The sequence below is a fragment of the Vulpes vulpes genome, chromosome 12 (assembly GCF_048418805.1).
Source record: "Vulpes vulpes isolate BD-2025 chromosome 12, VulVul3, whole genome shotgun sequence".
Lineage (NCBI taxonomy): Eukaryota > Metazoa > Chordata > Mammalia > Carnivora > Canidae > Vulpes > Vulpes vulpes.
The window spans coordinates 117,289,912-117,307,540 of NC_132791.1; the positions used below are offsets into that span (position 1 = coordinate 117,289,912).

At 56.4% G+C, this 17,629-nt stretch overlaps 1 protein-coding gene across 2 annotated transcripts in view; it reads left to right on the forward strand.

Moving 5' to 3' along the window:
- Window positions 1-17,629, forward strand: part of DSCAML1 (DS cell adhesion molecule like 1) — a 344,804-nt gene that overhangs the window by 246,053 nt on the left and 81,122 nt on the right. For both annotated transcript variants that reach the window (XM_025999151.2, XM_072729682.1), the window contains exons 5-8: window positions 3,942-4,220; window positions 7,508-7,783; window positions 10,252-10,548; window positions 12,201-12,473. In XM_025999151.2, coding sequence (XP_025854936.1) covers window positions 3,942-4,220; window positions 7,508-7,783; window positions 10,252-10,548; window positions 12,201-12,473 — 1,125 coding nt within the window. The remainder of the gene's footprint in view (window positions 1-3,941; window positions 4,221-7,507; window positions 7,784-10,251; window positions 10,549-12,200; window positions 12,474-17,629) is intronic.

Genomic DNA, 17,629 nt, shown 5'->3' on the forward strand with positions numbered 1-17,629 from the left:
AAACCTGCACAGAGACAAAGGCAGAGGGGAAGACAGGAGTGAACAGAGCTGAAAGGAGCAGGAGGGATCTGGAACGGGAAGAGAGGGAACTGAGGGGAAGGGGCCCCACCGGTGACACGGCCCTGATGTGATGTGATGTGACAAGGCCATCTGCAAGCTGCTTGTCTCGGCAAAAATGCAAGTGATACTGGAGGAAGGCAGTGCAGAGGGGGCGCGAGGGGGGCGTGTCGGGGAGCTCAGACATCAGCCTCCAGCCCCACATACCACCTTGAGGCAGGGGCGGGTTGGGGGGTGGCCAGTCAGTTCTGAACAAGAGATCTGCTGGCCATGGTTTCTGCCGAGAAGGTTCTCTCTCCAGTGGCCAGCACCCCCCGAGGGCTCCCGGGCTGGTGGCCGGGAAGGGTGACCAGAAGCCCTGGACCAGCAGATGGAAAGATGTGGCTGGGGGGGTCCCTGCCTCAGCACCTGCTGGCTGAGGTGTCCATACACCCCAAAGGATGGCTGACCCTGTCTCCCAGGACCAAAGGCAAGAGGAAGGAGCGCAAGGATCCACGTGGCAGAGTGTCCCAGGTGGTCATCTGGTGAGGGCAGCAACCACACCTGTGATTTCTTCAGAGTGGCCTCACAGAGGGTTTGGTAAAGCTAGAGGGTGGGAAAGAAGGTGGGCGCAGCCAGGTGTGTTGGGTAAAGGACTCTGAACCCAGCCAAAGGTTCAGGCTCAGCCTCCACTCACTAGCTGCGCAAGGTGGCAGAGGATAAGCAGTGGCTCAAACCTCAGCTTCCTCATCTGTAGGATGGGAGTGACGAAACAGCGCCCCCGCCCCGACCCCCTGCCCTGGGGTTGCAAGAAGTAGGTACCCGATGGAAAAGGCTTAGCGCCGCGTCTGCCCACATTGGAAGCGCTCAGCAGAGTGGCAGCTGCGCTGTGGTGGCGGCTGTCTTGTCGTCGATCTGTTGTCGCTGCTTTATTGTTCCTACTCCCTTCCGGAGAGCATGTGCTGTGTGGGCCAAGGTGAAGGAGGCAGCTGCAAGAATGGCCCGAGCCCCCTAAAATACGACCTCCAAACAACCACTCCGTGCTTTGCAGAGTTTTCCAGGAGCTTCCATGAGCATGAACTCCGTGGAATAGGCATTATCAGCTGCATTTATAAAGAGGAAACCAGTGACCAAAGAGGCTCGCAGACCAGTCCAGGCTTCCCCAGCTCATGGGGGGGCCAAGCCACGTGCGGAAGCCGTATTTGGGGGTGCCTTTGCAGGGCAGCACTGCTCATCGGGCCGAGGGAGGTCCCAGCAGCCTCCCTGGGGCGCCCTGGATGGCCCCGGAGATTTCTCGGGGCGCAGCTGTCTGGCTCCCCTAGCCCCGCGCCGGCCCGGCAGCGCCCGGTCCCCCCGGGCTGTCGCCGGTACACGCCGCAGCATTTTACTCCTGCTCCGGAGTAATGAAAGAGGCTTCTTTCCCTCAGAATTTAATTTCACGCCTGAGACTCGGTGATTAATTCCCTCCCCCCGCCCCTTCCTCCACCGCCCCGTCGGCCCGTCCGCTTGTAAATTCTGCGGTGTGCCACGGAATTTGTGTATTTTGCATCAATTAAGTGTCACATTGAGTAATTCTTCCCTGGCACCGGGTTTGTTTATCCCGACCGTCCCCACAGGGTTGCGTGGGGAAGAGGCCGCAGAAGCTGGTGGGGAGGAAGGGCGGGTGCCAAGCCGTAATTGCCCGGCACATCTGCATCGTGGTGTCGCTCAGCCAAGCTCTTGGACATGCGATCTGCCACTATTGCCTACGACAACCTTAGGAGAGGCGGAGGCAGCGCTGCCACCTCCCCCAGCGGGTGAGTCTCAGGCTCTGAGACCTTTCGAGACTCACCCAAGGTCACACGACTTAACTGTGACCCCAGGCGGACCAGCCCCTGGCTCTTCTGATTCTCAGCCCAACCTCCTTCCGAAGAGTAATGGAAGGTGGGGAGGGGGTAGCGAGTCTTCTAGAAAGTCTCTGGCCCCAGGAGAAGTCCTCGCCCAACCCTTCTCCAACGGAGATGGGCCAAGGATGGAGGAAATTTGCCCTTAGTCAAGGAGGGTCCAGAGGGGCACGTCTGCCACTCCCACCATTCCCTCTCTTTTTTTTTTTTTCAAAGATTTTATTTATTTATTCTTGAGACACACAGAGAGAGAGGCAGAGACACAGGCAGAGGGAGAAGCAGGCCCCCTGTGGGGAGCCTGATGCGGAACTCGATCCCAGGACCCTGGGATGATGACCTGAGCCGAAGGCAGATGCTCAACCGCTGAGCCACCCAGGTGCCCTCCCATCATTCTCTCTTGAGCAGATCTCAGTATTAGATTATTCCATCTTGGGCCCCGTTTTACTGAACAAGGGTGAGTGAGACCTCGTTTGTGATCTTGACTCTGCAGTGCCACCTTGGGCAGGTCACTGCACCTCTCTGGTCTCAGGGGGTCCTCCTCTGTCTGTGGCCTCCAAAGCCCCTAAGCCAGCTCTACGAGTCCATGAGCCTATAAAATTCTGCAATGTGGAAAATCAGACCACTGCCTGTGCCTGAGCACCCCCTTCAGCCTCCCCCAGACATGGTGGGTCAGCAGCCATGGCCTTGCTCCATGCAGGCACAGGAGATCCAGCAATGGAGCAACGCTGTCTCAAGATGCTCGCAGCCTCCTGGAGAAGACAGATACGTGACCTGGTGCTAACCACAGCTGAGGGGCCCCTGGGTAGCTCACGACAGTGGTGGCCTCTGGGGAGAGAAATGAGGTGGCCGAGGGCAGCGCTGAGGGAGACTCCCCTTTCACACAGACACCCTTCTAGACTTTCTGAAGTTTTGCCAGGTGCATATATTCCACTTTTTAAGTTTTTCATTAAAAAGGAAAGGTTGCATAAATAAATAAAAACAAACAAACAAACAAATAAATAAATAAATAAAGGAAAGGTTGCTTGAAACTAAAATGAAAGAAAAAGAAAGCTCGATGGGTATCTAATGTGAGTGGCCCCGGGGGACACATCCAAGAGGGGTGATATAATTTAAGCTGGTTTGTGAAAGACGAAGAGGTGTTGGCCAAGTGGAACGGGCTGCTGGGCAGCCAGGGGAGGGCAGTGCAGGGACACAGCCCACCACAAGTGGGGAACCACTGCCTGGGTGGGGAGCTGAAGGGGGAGCCCACCGAGTAGGCCAGGCCGGGGACCTGGCCAGGGACCTGGCCAGGACCAGACCCTACATCATAGCAGGCCTAACCGGGGAGAAGACGTGTGGGTTCTATGTCGGCAGAGGAGAGCCTGGGCAGGTTTTACAGCAGCAGGAGGTCCCCAAGGCAGAAAAGTCAGGGAGGCATTTGAGGATAAGAAGAACTAGGCCGAGAGCAACCAGAGCTCCACTCAGAAGCATCAGACATCACACACGGAATCCCACCAGCCGGGAGCCTGGGTCTCCTACAGGTCAGGGCCCCGGGACCTGCAGTCACTGCTTCCTCTTGGATTGGGAATGTAAAATAGAGAGTTGTTCGGGATGGTAGATGTGGTTTGCAGAAGGCTTAACTTCTGAGTCCCACTGGGCGCAGATGGAAATTCACAGCCCTCAGAGTTTGGCAGGATCGCAGGTGGGTGGAGACGGGACAGGGAGGAACACTCTCACACTCTCTCCCTCTCTGCACCTCTCACCCCTTCCCTTGCTCCATCTACCTGTCTGCCCTCCCTACCCTCCTCCCACCTCCCCCAAGCCCCCGCTTCTCAGTCATGGCTCTCGGGGCCTCTGTCTGGCCTGAGTGGGAGAGGGGGAGCCAGAGTCTGGGGCCCAGGGGCCCCCACGAGCCATCTCACACGGGGTGTCCTTCATGCTGGGCCCCCGGGGATAGCAAGTGCCTGCTCTGGTGCGTGCCCCCACCCCTTCACTTCCTCCTGCTCAGGCTGGCCAGGGCCACTGATGTTCTCTGCCTTCCAGACCCTGCCGAGTCGATCCCCACCATCCTGGACGGCTTCCACTCCCAGGAGGTGTGGGCCGGCCACACCGTGGAGCTGCCCTGCACCGCCTCTGGCTACCCCATCCCTGCCATCCGCTGGCTCAAGGACGGCCGGCCCCTCCCAGCCGACAGCCGCTGGACCAAGCGCATTACGGGGCTGACAGTCAGTGACCTGCGGACGGAGGACAGCGGCACCTATATTTGTGAGGTCATCAACACCTTTGGCTCCGCAGAGGCCACTGGCACCCTCACGGTCATCGGTGAGCGGGGAGCCCCTCGGCCGGCCCTAGCAAGCTTTGAGAGCACCTGCTTCTGGCCAGCCCGGGGGTGGGGCAGGGAGGACAGTCCCCTGGTTGGGAAAGGTGGTCAAACATCAGAGGAAATGCTCTGGGTTTGAAATCAGAAGATCTGCTTTCTGGTTCTGGCATTGTCAGAGGGTAACCCACTTTGGGCAAATCACATGACCATGATCACCACCTCAGTGTCCTCTTCTGTAAAGTGGGATGATGATCCCAGGCCTTCCTACCTCCTGAGGTCAGAAGGGTCAGGAGGGGTCATGGGGGTGACAGTGACAGTGACGAGCTCACAGGGCTTCGTGGCTTGGTGATGGGGAAGAGTGTCTGCACTAAAGGAAGTAGTGCTGATGTTAATCCAGTAGAGAGGACCTATTGTATCCCATCAGAAGCGATATTCAGAATATTGCACAGTAATTGATAGGGGCACTGGTCAATCGGATCAGATGCAGGCATCAATGACCAAGGCGGCCTTTCCGGGATCTACTGGCTGGGTACCAACACTGGTCCTGCTTGTTCCCTCCCCCTCCCAGTGCCCCAGGGGCTCCAGGGGTCCAGGGAGCCTGTATGTGGCTTTCACAGGTGGGCTGAGGGGCTGGGGCCAGGGAAGGACCCCCACCATGCCTCTCCCTCAGGTGATGCAGCCTCAGGCTCCCCATCTCCCCCTCCCTTCTAGCTGTGGCATCCAGAGTCTGGTTCTCTGAGTTCCCTGCATTGACAGCAGTGAGGCTGGGATTTGGAGACCCCTGGGGAATCCCACCCCCTGGAGGAGCTACATAGCCTGAGGCCCCATTGACTGTTGTACTGAAAGGCATCATGAGGGTCACTGAACCCAGGCAGGGGGAGGAGGCTGTCCAGCTGTGATCCAACCCCCATGCTGCAGAGAAGCCATCCTCCCCCCTCACTACCTGTCTCAAGAGCATAGAGCTACAGGTCTGCAGACCTTCACATGTTCTCCCTGCTTGGCTGGCCTCCTGGGGCCTGGTGTCTTGTTGCCCTCAGCCCATGTGTAAGCGTAGTCTCCCCGTAGTCAAGGGCCTCTTGACAGTTGGGGTGCATTTATCTGCAGTGCTGGGAAGAAGTCCTCCCCCTGTGAGCACACGTGAAGCTGGAAGAGCAGAAAGAGCCCCAAGAAACACTCTGGGAGTGATACCACATGATACAGATGTTTAGGTTAAAATGCTGAGAGCCCAGGGGACAGGGGGATCCTCACAGAGTACCGAGCCCCAGCCAGCAGGCAGGCAGGTTGGACCAGGGCTGACGTCCCCCTCCTTGCCCTAAGGACCGTGCGATATGCCTTCCCCCCTTACCTGCCCTCCTCCTGCTCACACACAGTACACACACACTCTCTCATCTCACCCTGGCATACGTACATACACGCACACACATGCACTGTCTCAGGACTGAGGTCAGGAGGGCAGCACACCCCCGAATCCTTGGAAAATTACCAAACCTGACCCTGGGTAATTTGGTGTTCATAGCTCCTGCCTCAGTACCTACACGCAAGCAGATACCGACACACACACACGCAGGTTGATGTGTTGAAAGGTCACATGCCCACTTCTCCATACCACAGGCCCACACGTACGGTGCTCATACACACTTACCGATACACACATTCCTCCACCTTAACGTGCTCACATCCAGGCTCACACACACAGATCCACAAGTAACTGCCTACAGCTGTGTGCACCGCCCCACCGGCATACCTACAGCGGATCCCCTCTGACACTCAGCCCCGCACCTTCCTCCCCACACTGGGTTCGGCTGGACGGCCAGGTTCAAGGGGAAGCCACATAGCTTTTCTCTGCCTTCTGTTCTCTCTGATAGCCCCTCTCCACCAGGTGCATGGAGGAAAGCATGCTTTTCACACACACCCCCGTTCTGCCAACAAGCCTCCTGCCCATATTGTCGCCAAGTCATATGGGGCAGCAAGATGAGAGCAGCTAGCTGGTAGAGCCCTGGGAGCCCCGGCTGGTGACCAGGACAAGCATGATGCCACCTGCCTCGTTGTGCACTGACATTTCCGGGGCAGGGTCTCTAGGAGAGAGCGGGAGAGCCCGGCATGAGCAGAAGGACTCCTGTGTGCTTTGACTGTGTCCCACCCAGCCAGGCTGCAGGCCACCTCGCTGAGGTCCTAGGCCCCTGCAGGCCTCAGCCTCCTGTAGAGAACCCCAAGCCCTTGGAGATCTGGGGAAGGAGGTCAGCCTGGGGCTGGTGGCCAGCCCGCCCGACAGTGATAAACATGTCTCGGGCGGCAGTAGACATGTAAGGTGAGAGACACTGCCCTGTCCTCAAGTGCTCACAATGCAGGGGGAGAGACAGACACACAGAAGTGATTAAAAGACCATGGGCTTCGTGTGGTGACCACTGTACACAGGGGGGCCCAGAAGAGGGGTCCTGACCCAGCCTGGAAGGGTAGTGGTGTCCAGGAAGTCTTCCTGGAAGAGATGTCCTGAGCTCAGTGTGAAGGATGAGAAGGCGTCAGGCAAAGCGGGAAAAGAGCACTCTAGGCGGAAGCTCTGGGGCAAGAAGTCACCCAGGGTGTTCATCCAGCACAGACAGGGTGCTGCTGCCTGAAGACTATATAGCTGAGAAGCAGGGGAAGGTCCCCAGGGTCCTTGATGGCCTTGAATGCCACACCAAGTTTTGGGGTGCTGTAAAAGTTCTGAGCAGGAGAGTGACCAGCCACAGCATGGAGAACAGAAGGAGGGATGCAGGGAGGACGGACGATGGTACTGCCTGGGTCTAGGCTGGGAGCTGAGGACCCGCGGCAGGGCAGGGGAGGTGGGGATGAAGAGCAGAGTCACCTGGAGCATTTAAAAGCGGTCAGAACGGCAGAAGATAGCAATTAGTTATCTGTGTGGGTATGAGAGACGGGTGGGGGGTGGCGGAGCCAAGGGTGCCTCCCTGGTTTCTGGGTGGGGGACAGTGGGTGATGAGCCAGTCAAGCTCCTGCTCTCCTGAGCTGAAGGGAGCCCCCCAGCCCCACAGGGCAAGGGCCGCACATTAAGAAAGCAGAGGTTGTCATAACAAGAGGTGCAGAGCCATCACCTGGCCGGACCCTGCCATTTCACGGATGAGTAAACTGTGGTCTAGAGAGGCAATCCACAGGGGTCTGGAGACAGAACCAGGCCACCCCGAGCCCCACCCCCCACCCCCAGCCACACTGCTCCATGGTAAAAGCCCTTTTTTTTTATCCTTTTCCTCCCCACTGCCTGTCCCCTCGCTCCTCCCCCACTGCCCCGGCCCAGACCCCCTTCACGTGACCCTGACACCAAAGAAGCTGAAGACCGGCATCGGCAGCACGGTCATCCTCTCCTGTGCCCTGCTGGGCTCCCCGGAGTTCACCATCCGCTGGTACCGCAACACGGAGCTGGTGCTGCCCGACGAGGCCGTCTCCATCCGCGGGCTCAGCAACGAGACCCTGCTCATCACCTCGGCCCAGAAGAGCCACTCTGGTGCCTACCAGTGCTTCGCCACCCGCAAGGCCCAGACCGCACAGGACTTCGCCATCATCGTGCTGGAGGGTGAGCAGGGGCAGCTGGAACCTGGGTGGGTTCAGGACCCCCAGAGCCTGGCGAGGAGATGCCCTGCATAGGCTCCCTCACCTGAGTCCTAGGAGCAGGCAGTGGTCCAGGCTCGTGCCTACCTTAGTTAATCCTTCCGTGGGGAGGAAGAGGGCAGATGCTCTTTCTTAATGTTCCCTATTTTGCAGTGGAAATAACTGAAGCTCAGTCACTTGCCCAAGGTCACCCAGCTTGGCCAAGGGTCAGAGCCGGGATCTGAACTCAGGTCTCTAAACCACCACACTGTATTGCCTCTGCCCTCCAAAATTACGAGAACCTCACTATGAAAGGGGTCTTCTTTAAGATCTCAGGGGCTTTCAATCTCACAGGGACCCTGGGACTGCCCCTCAGGAGTCCCTGCCTGGAGCCTTCTTCCCTGAACCCTCTCTTTCTGGCTGTCCCTCTCCCATTCTCTGCCCTTCCCGCCAGCCCCATGGGCTTTCCAGTCTTCCCCCTGACTAAGGGCTCTTCACAGCAGGCTCTGTTTCTTATCACAGACCTGGGTTTCCACTTGTTCCTCTCTCCTTTTAAAGCTACTACCACCCAAGGCTCCTCACCTAGCACATCTGTGTATGGTTGTGCAGGTTGTTCACTGCAACAAGTGCCTAACCCACAGGGCGGGACTGAGAGTAAGAACTGGAATCGGCTTGAAATCTACCTGGCACCAGGTGGTGACCACACGGAGGAGGCATCTTTTTCTTACTTGCACGAAGATACAATGAGGGTTAGCAGAGGCCCTATCCTTACCAACAAAACAAGTAGTGTTCCCCTCGCTCCTTTGTTGCAAAACAAAACAAAAACCCTGCAATCCTATTGCTTCCAAGGATTTTTCACTGTCATAACAAAGATACCAAACCCAGGCAAGTCCTCCAGGTTATCAGGATCCCACGTGGGTCTACCTGTGGGTCCTTGGGAGGTGGGAGGTGGGACCTGGGCATCCCTGACCCCTCGCCCTAAGTACGGTGCCCAGTGAACTGCCCCTCCCTCAGCCCCTGCCTCCTCTTGTCCAGCCAGATCCTCTTCCCAACAAGGAGGGACACCAGCCAGGCACAGGCCAGTTGGAAATGGGTGCCTTATATCCCCGGGGACTTCTTGCTGGACTGGCTCCCCACACAGTGCATTTTTTTCTCAGAAAGGACAGCCTGTTGATAGCCAATCCAGAGCAGGGATATGGAAAATGAGGCTGGCAGATAGGCACAGAGTGGGGAGGAACAGCCAGAAAGGTAGGGTTTGGGGAAGGAAGCAGAGGAGGGTCCAAATGTCGTGACCCTGGGAGGCCTTCCAGGCTGTTCCAGGCACCGGGCCTTCCCCTAGTTTTAGGTAAGGGTCTCCCCCCAGAAATGGGGCTGGGGGCTGGCAGACTGGATTATAACATCAGCATCTTGGTGTGAAATGTGGATGGAGAACCATGTTACATTGCCTTACTTTTTCTTTTTCTTTCCTTTTTTTTAATGTTTGTCTTAGTTTTTACTTGTTAAAGTGCATGCCACGTACTTTAATCCTTTACAACAATCCTGTGTAGGATGGCCAGGCTCGATAATTGCATGCCCCCTGTTCCATGGAGGAAGGTGGGGCAGCAGGGTTAATTGTCCCGTCCGGGGTTATTGGGTTAGCCAAGACTTAATTTCTGGCCACGCACACACCAGTGCCTCTGGGCGGCGGTGAAGCCTCATACTTGAGGCTTTTTGCTCAGAGGGCTCCCGCACCCCCACCCCCACCTGTGGGGATGAGAGCTGGACCCAGACTCTGCAGGTCCCCCCCCACCCCGAGTCCAGCCCTGATCCCACACAGGATTATTGAGCCCCATGTCTTTACTGACACAGGGAGGAGAAAGGCAGGAAAGGAAAAGTCGACAAGAGCTGACATTTATTAAACACAAAGTGCTGTGTGAAGCATCTGAAACGCAGTAATTTTGTCCTCACAGCATCAGTGTGAAGACAGTTTAGTCACCAACCCCAATATCTTCATCCTCCACAGTTAAGAAATGGGAAGACTCAGAGGTGTTAGGTGACTTGCCCAAAGACACAGAGCTCACAAGCGGCCGTGGGAGGATTCGAATCCAGGAGTCATAAATCCCGTGCAATAGTAATGGGCACCTCACAGGATTCTGCGGGTAGTGCCTGAATCGATGTACGTGAAAGGTTTTTTTTTGTTGTTTTTTTTTGTTTGTTTTTTTATTCATGAGAGACACAGAGACATAGGTGAGGGAGAAGCAGGCTCCTGGCAGGGAGCCCAATGGGGGACTCGATCCCAGGACCCCGGGATCACGACCTGAACTGAAGGCATTTGCTCAACCACTGAGCCACCCAGGCACCCCTGAAAGTTGGATCTCATTGTCACGGCCACTGCTTGGCCTCCTCCCCAGCTGCTGGGACCGGGGGTGGGGGGGTGGCTCGGTGACCCTGACGGGGCCTCCTCGCTCCCTGCAGATGGCACGCCCCGCATCGTCTCGTCCTTCAGCGAGAAGGTGGTCAACCCCGGGGAGCAGTTCTCGCTGATGTGTGCAGCCAAGGGCGCCCCGCCGCCCACCGTCACCTGGGCCCTGGACGACGAGCCCATCGTTCGGGACGGGAGCCACCGCACCAACCAGTACACCATGTCGGATGGCACCACCATCAGCCACATGAACGTCACGGGCCCCCAGATCCGCGACGGCGGCGTGTACCGGTGCACCGCGCGGAACTCGGTGGGCAGTGCTGAATATCAGGCGCGAATAAACGTAAGAGGTGCCTGTCTATATTTAAATATCAGAATAGGCTTTTGAGTTCCTTTGCCATCTCTGTGGTTCCCATTATTCTCGTGGTGATTAGTACTTATTATTAACTGTCATTTTGCTTTTAGTAGCGGTCTCTCTCCTCTTTCTCCCCCCCTTCCCCTGCCCTCGGTGAACCCCGTCATCCTTTCTTGTGTGTGCATGTGTCTGGTACAGTTCACCACCCCCCTCACCCCCCCATGCATTCTCATCCCCTCCTCCTTACCCTTCTTCTCTCCCAGTCTGACCTGCCCCCCCTCACCCCATTCCTCCCCATCAAATCTCTCTGGCCCCAGTTACCCTCAGCACTCCACTAGCAACCCCCAGCCCCCCCGGGGCCTTGTAAGGACAAGGATGGGGATGGGGGCAGTGGGGCCAGGCTTGACCTTTGAGGGGGCTGTCCATCAAAGCTGTGTTCCCAGTCCTCCCACTGAGCCATCCCCTAAATGCTCCAGGAGGTGTAAGCAGCCAGGAGCCAGAGTGATACCTTCCCCCCAATTTCCTCCCTACCAAGCCCCAAGCCATCAAGACTGGGAGGCTTGGGCTGGGTGGGGGGAAGCAGTTCAGGTGATCATCCCCGCATCTCAGCTCTCCACGTCACTGTGGTGAGAAGAGCCCCCCTCTGAAGCTCTTAGCAGCCCTGTCGAGTCAGACTGGTCCTCATCTGCCCCTCCCAGTGCCCCCCTGACCCAAGGTCAGAGGAGGAGGGGGCAAGGGGCACTGATGGTTGCCAGGGAGCAGGGGTTCCTGCTAAATTCATCTGTGCCGGTTCTCCAACCCCACTTGAGAAAGGTGGCCTCTCATTTGGTGACCCTCCTGCATTCTCTGAATTGCAAGTGTCAGGGCTACAGGCTCCTGGGACCCCCTGGCCCGGCCCCTCATCATCTGGGTAGGGAACCTGAAGCCTGGGCTTCCCGCTAGATGTAAAGAGAAAATTGTTCCCATTCCAGCACTGTCCCTGCATGGTGGCCTCTGAGCCCCCTGTACCACTCCCACATGGCCACCTGCCTAACAAGCCAGCTGAAGATACCCCCCCCACACACACACAGCATGAACAACATCCCCCTTTTAGGGCCCCTTCTCAGGGACCCACAAAACCCACTTACCTGTTTGGAAGAAAATCATCAGCTCATCCACTGAAGACCTTCCTCTACCGTCTTTTAAATATTTAATGTATGTGAGATCCTTTTTGTACAAGACCATTATATGCAAGTTGAATGAAAATAACAAAATCTCCACATTTCCGTTGTAACCCCCAAATCTTAATCTCCTTGTAAATGAGGACTCGCCCTCCCAAATCCCAGTCACTTCTTAGGAGGTTCACATACCCCACTCACCCCATTAGGGGGGTGGATTCTTGCCCCAGGCAGGAACAGAACATGTCTGTTTGCAATTATTTGAAGCTAGTAACAGGGAGTCCTGGAGAGACCAGCTCGAGCCTTTGCCTTTAGCCTTGCAATAAAGGCCTCCCCCCACCCCTATGCCCCTGCCCACTGAATTTCCATCCCCTGATAGTTTCAGAGCCAAGCAACTGAGAAGAGAGTCACAGGGCAGCTCCTGGCTGTCCCTGGCTCACCGCACCGCTTGTCCCTCCTCTGCTCCTCCTCCCTCCTGACTCCTGCCCAGGCCCCCCCAGCATCCGGGCGATGAGGAACATCACAGCCGTCGCCGGACGGGACACCCTCATCAACTGTAGGGTCATTGGCTACCCCTACTACTCCATCAAGTGGTATAAGGATGCCCTGCTGCTGCCCGACAACCACCGCCAGGTGGTATTTGAGAACGGGACCTTGAAGCTGACGGATGTACAGAAGGGCATGGATGAAGGGGAGTACCTGTGCAGTGTCCTGATCCAGCCCCAGCTGTCCATCAGCCAGAGCGTCCACGTGGCTGTCAAAGGTAGGCCTCCCTCAGAACCAGAGCCCACCTGGTGGCCCGGGACTTTGGCTCTCTCCCCAGCTGGCTGCTCAGACAACAGCAGCAGGCAGTCCTGAATGAGTGGAAGGCCAAGGAAGAGAGGGTCCTGACCTGGTGTTTAGGAGAAAGGCAGCAGGGGGGCCGAATGAAGGCAGACAAAGAAGGCTGTGGGTTCCTCTGCATCTGGTTCCCTCTGCAGGCCGCAGGACAGTGTGCAGGGATCCAAGAGGCATGAGGGCCCAGTGCCACACACAGAGGAGGCAGGTCACCCTCTGGGCAAGAGGCCCAGGTCAGAGACGGTGGGAAGCCCTGTGATGTCAGCAGGAAGCCACCAGAGGCCAACAGGAGGGGGCAAGAGGCAGTTGCCAGGAGAGACAAAGCAGCAGGAGGCTGGGTGGAGGGAGCCCATATTGGGTGCCCTGACTCCCTTCCACCTGCTAATGCTATTTGAGGTCTACAGAGCACTGCCTACAAAATCCTCCTCTGGACCAGGACCTTCATGCTGACCTGGGGGGTGCATGGGTAAACGCAGGGGTCCTTAGCACAGTGCCTGGTACATGGTAGCCATTCTGTAAATGCCGGAGGATTAAATGAATGAATGAGTAGAACTAAAGAAATCAATGAACGTGTGAACAATGACGGCTATCCCCTTGGTTCTGGGGCTGTGTGAATGTGCAAAGCTCCCTCCCAAATATGTTCTTTGGACCTTCCAGGCCTGGAGACTTTCTGGGGAAGTGAGTGGGAGCAGGGTGGCCCAGTTGCTCTGGGGCAGGATAAGAAGTGGGGCCTGCCAGGCCTGGCTGGGTTGTGAGGTCACTAATGGCCATAATGGGTAAAGGCCTGAGTGGGTTAAACCCATGGGAGAGCCTGAGGCTCTGGGCACGTGGAGAGGTCAGCCTGGGGCTCCCTGAGGGAGGAAAGAGGGCTGTGGTCACAAGCCACCATCCTGGTCTCTAGTACCAGACTGTAATCATTGTCATAATAAGACAAATAGCACTGTGGTGGGCCCACCATGCACCAGTCCCTGTGGCTGGATGCTCTACATGCTTGGTTTCATTTAACCCCAGCACCATCCCCTTACCTAAGGCAGGTACCATTTTATCCCCAATTTCCAAGGCAGAAAGGCTGAGAGGCACAAAAAAATAAAAAAATAAGGAAATTGTCATCTGGAGACAGAATGTTTCCTGGGCCTGCCTCACTCCGGGCCCTGGGCTCTAATCCAGAGCTGGGTGACAGGCAGGCTGGGAAGAATAAGGAAAGAGGCCTCTGGGACCCCCTGAGAGCAGGAAGAGAGACAAAGTCCCTGAGAAGGCTGAGAGCCCCTGTCACCTGGGCCTCTGTGTCACCCCAGGGCAGCAAGGAGGGGAGGCCCCCTCCGTACCCCTGGGGATAACATGCACCAGGAGAGGAAAGCTGGCCTGACCCCCCCCCCCCCACTGAGGGGGGCATAGGCAGAAAGAAACAGCAGAGGGTCCAGGCCTACGAAGGGGCCCTGGCACAGAGGAAGGCCCCAGTGAGTCCCAGGCTCCTGAAGCAAGATGGAAGAGAGGCTTTGTTGACAGGAAGAGGGAAGTCTGGGAGAAGGGACAGCTTGGGGAGACTGAAGCAGCATTGGGTTGTGGTGATAGTGGGACATCCAGGTGCTAAGGTCTGGTGGACAGCCAGGCCACTGCACAGTAGCAGCAAAAGTGGGGACGGCTACTTCTCTCCCCTGCCCCTTGTTCCCTGGGCTCATCCCATCGGTGCCCAGAGGATGCCATGTCACACCTGTCCTTGTGCATCCACCACCTGTCACAGTGCCAGACAGTGAATGTTTCTTGAGCTGAAACAGCAGTCCGGGTTGGAGTGGCTTGCAGGGAGGCCTCACTTTGATCCCCAACAACTGTGGAGCTGTGGCCATTTCAAGCCTGGGGTGGGGGGTGACAGGAGACCCTAACAGCATCAGCCTCCCTGCCTCCTGCCACCACACCCAAGCTGGGCTGAGGGGCACCCTGACCCCCTCCTGAGCCTAAGGCCTCTGCCCCCGCACCTCCCCACCCTGGGGCCCCAAGCCCCAGCAGGAGCCTCACAACCCCCAGGCCACATCCCCAAGCTTGGCCGCCGAGGAACAAGGCACAGCCCACCTACCCCCTCCCAGCGTCAAGGGCTGCCCATATCCATTTCCGTTACAAGCAGTGGACCGAGAGTTTACATTGTAAACATCACATATTAAAACATCTAACCTTTGTTCCCCTCCCTTCGCCCGCCCGCACCAGTGAGCATTTGGCCAGGTTTTGTTGGCTTAAAAAAAAAAAAAGGCTCTAGCGAGCCTCGGAGTACGCAGAACATCCAGAAAGCTGCTTCTGCTCATCAATTATTCAACCCCATTCAGGGAGTGATCAGTCCTAATGAATTGAATCTGATGCATTCCGTCTCAGCGACTCTCTGGGCCTGTTGTGATTGTGCTGAGCGACAAGAGGAAAGGGGGAGTGTGTGTGTGTGTGTGTGTGTGCGCGCGCGCGCGCGTGTGAGAGAGAGAGATGCTAGAGGGCAGAGCCCATGCACCAGGCACGTGTTTCCCACACCCAGCACAAAGCCTGGCTTCATCAGACGGCCTGTGTGTGTACAGGGTAGAGGCACATGTGCACACATCCCCTCTTCTCCCCACCCTCAGTGTCTGAAAATCCAGCCCTAGAAGGGCTGTGGTCACTTGTTTTCTCTCCAGACCAAGAAGCAGCATCTGCATGAGGGGCTCTGCGACCCCGTGGCCCGGCCGCTCTGAAAGCTCAGGTCCTTCATCCTCCCACTCCCTGACTCCCTCTCCCCACCTCATTAGAATGCACTTTTGCAGAAGAACCCATCAGAGCTGATTATGAGCACACTGCTTGATTAGCTGATGTGCTGTTCCAAGAGCTACTCAAGGAGGAGGGTGGAGGAGGTGCCCCTGGGCGTGGAATAGGGCCCTGACTCTGGGCGAGGAGGGCCAGGTCCAGAGGCAGCACCGCTGAGCCCACTGCTATCACCTGGTTGGGACATGTGTCCCACTCAGGGGATAGAGCAGAGACCTGGAGTATAGGAAAGGGCAGGGTGGAGGTGAGATAGGGCCCTAGATGCTGGGGATCGATTAGAAGCACCTCCCACCCCCCATCTCTCTGGGGGCCATGCGTTCATGGGCAGGAAGGGGCAAAAACCCATGCGGCTCCATGAGCTGGAAAAACAACTGCTCACTCCATTCCTTCTGGGGCTGCTTATCTTCTGATGAATTTTTCAAACACTGAGCTTAGAGCAGAACACACCAGACACACATGCACACACATGTGCAGAGCCCTATGTGTGTGAATGCACATGCATGTCCTCATTGGTACATACTATGTGCATGTCCATGCAACAAATACACAGATGCTAATAAGCTGTCCCCCGTTGTGCTTGGGCACACACACGTGCTGGCAGTCACATGTGCATAAATGTTGGCTCTGTCCCTACCCTCCTGTAAGACATCATTCCTGAGCCACAAAAGGGGGCTGCAGGTGGTACCATATGAAATATTGCCCAAGTGAGCCTGCAGTGGCCCCACAAGTTGGGAGGGCTGAGGGGAGACAGAGGGGGGGATGCTTTGTGGGCTGCTTGGGCATTGGTGCATGTGACCCTGACTGGCAGGGGAGAGCAGGGCTGCAGGGAAGGCAAGTGCTCATCTCTGGGCATCCAGAGACATCCTTGGCAGGATGCTAAGAGGAGGGCACGTAGATCCAACCTAGATTTGATGTCTTTAGGGCCCCCTGTAGCTGAAAAATAATGTAGCATAAAAGCATCTCTGGGCATGCGGGCTGAATGTTTAATTAACTAAGAAGGCAGGCTGCAACTGGGGCTCCTTGGCTTTAGCTCAGTGAGAGAACATCTCCATCCCCACATCTGAGCCTCTACGGGCCTCTGGAGCCAAAACAAGGACAGGAGGGGCTCTCTGCCCAAGTTCAGCAAGGCCGGGACTGGGAGGCTGTGCCAGGTCCCTGTGGAGAACAAGTGGAAGAGGACACACATACACTCGCTCCCGGATGCCCATACTCCCCACCCACCCACTGTCTTCCCTGGCTGCCCAAACCAGTGCCTGCCACGTGCTTGGAGCCTTTGGAGGAGGGTCCCTTCCACCCTAGTGAATGGACTGGGGGTTTCTGTGATCATAGATTGGAGCTTAGGAAAAAGCTAGTCGCCTGCCATCAGCAGAGGTAAAGATTTGGAAGAGACCCACCAGAATCCAGAGGAAGGGGATACAACAGGTTCCATAGGGGCAGATAGCCCAGTCGTACTTGGGAGAGGGGGTCACCAAGAAAGCTCCTGCCAGAAGCTCTATTCCCCAGCAGAGGGGCCGTAGCATATGGGAGCAAGCTTCCTTTTGGGTAAACAGACAGGGCTCAAGATGATGATTGTGGTCACAGGGATGATGGGGACAGTGAGGTGGAGCAGTATCTACTAATTCATTCAGTGACATTTATTGCACACCCTCTATATTCTGGGCACTATCTTACAAATACAGCTCCACTCAAGACAGACAAAAACCCCTACCCTCCGGGAGCTTCCCTTCTGGTGAGCAAATGGATAATGCATAGAATATATAAAAGATACCCCATGTCAAATAGGGAGCAGGGATGAGAGTGCCAAGAGGAGGGGAGAGTGGCTGTGATTTTAAATAAAGTGGTCAGGGAAAGCCTTCCTGAGAAGAGAGGATTGTGTAAAATATATATATATATTAAAGGCAGTTATTATTTTTCCTAAAATATTAGAGACTTTAGAGATTATTTGGTCCAATTCCTCCGTTTTTCAGATGAGGAAACTGAGGCTCAGGTCAGAGGTGAGGTGCATGGAAGGTAGAGTCTAGAACCCAGGTCCTGGGCATGGTGCTCTCCCCACCTACATGCTGATGCTCCAACACCTGCCCCCCCCCCCGCCCCCCGCAAGTGCAATCAATGAAAAGGCTCAGTCTCAATGAGAGATGATGAGAGACACCATAAAGTGTTTATGGTCTGGGCTGGCGGTCAGCACACTCTTATACCGTGCAACACTCCCAAGCAGGTGACCATAAAGCTTTCTGGTGGCCGGACACCTCCTAGACTGCCACAACCACTGTGCATTCCCAGCCACTCTGGCCTCTGGCCTCTTCGCCGCAG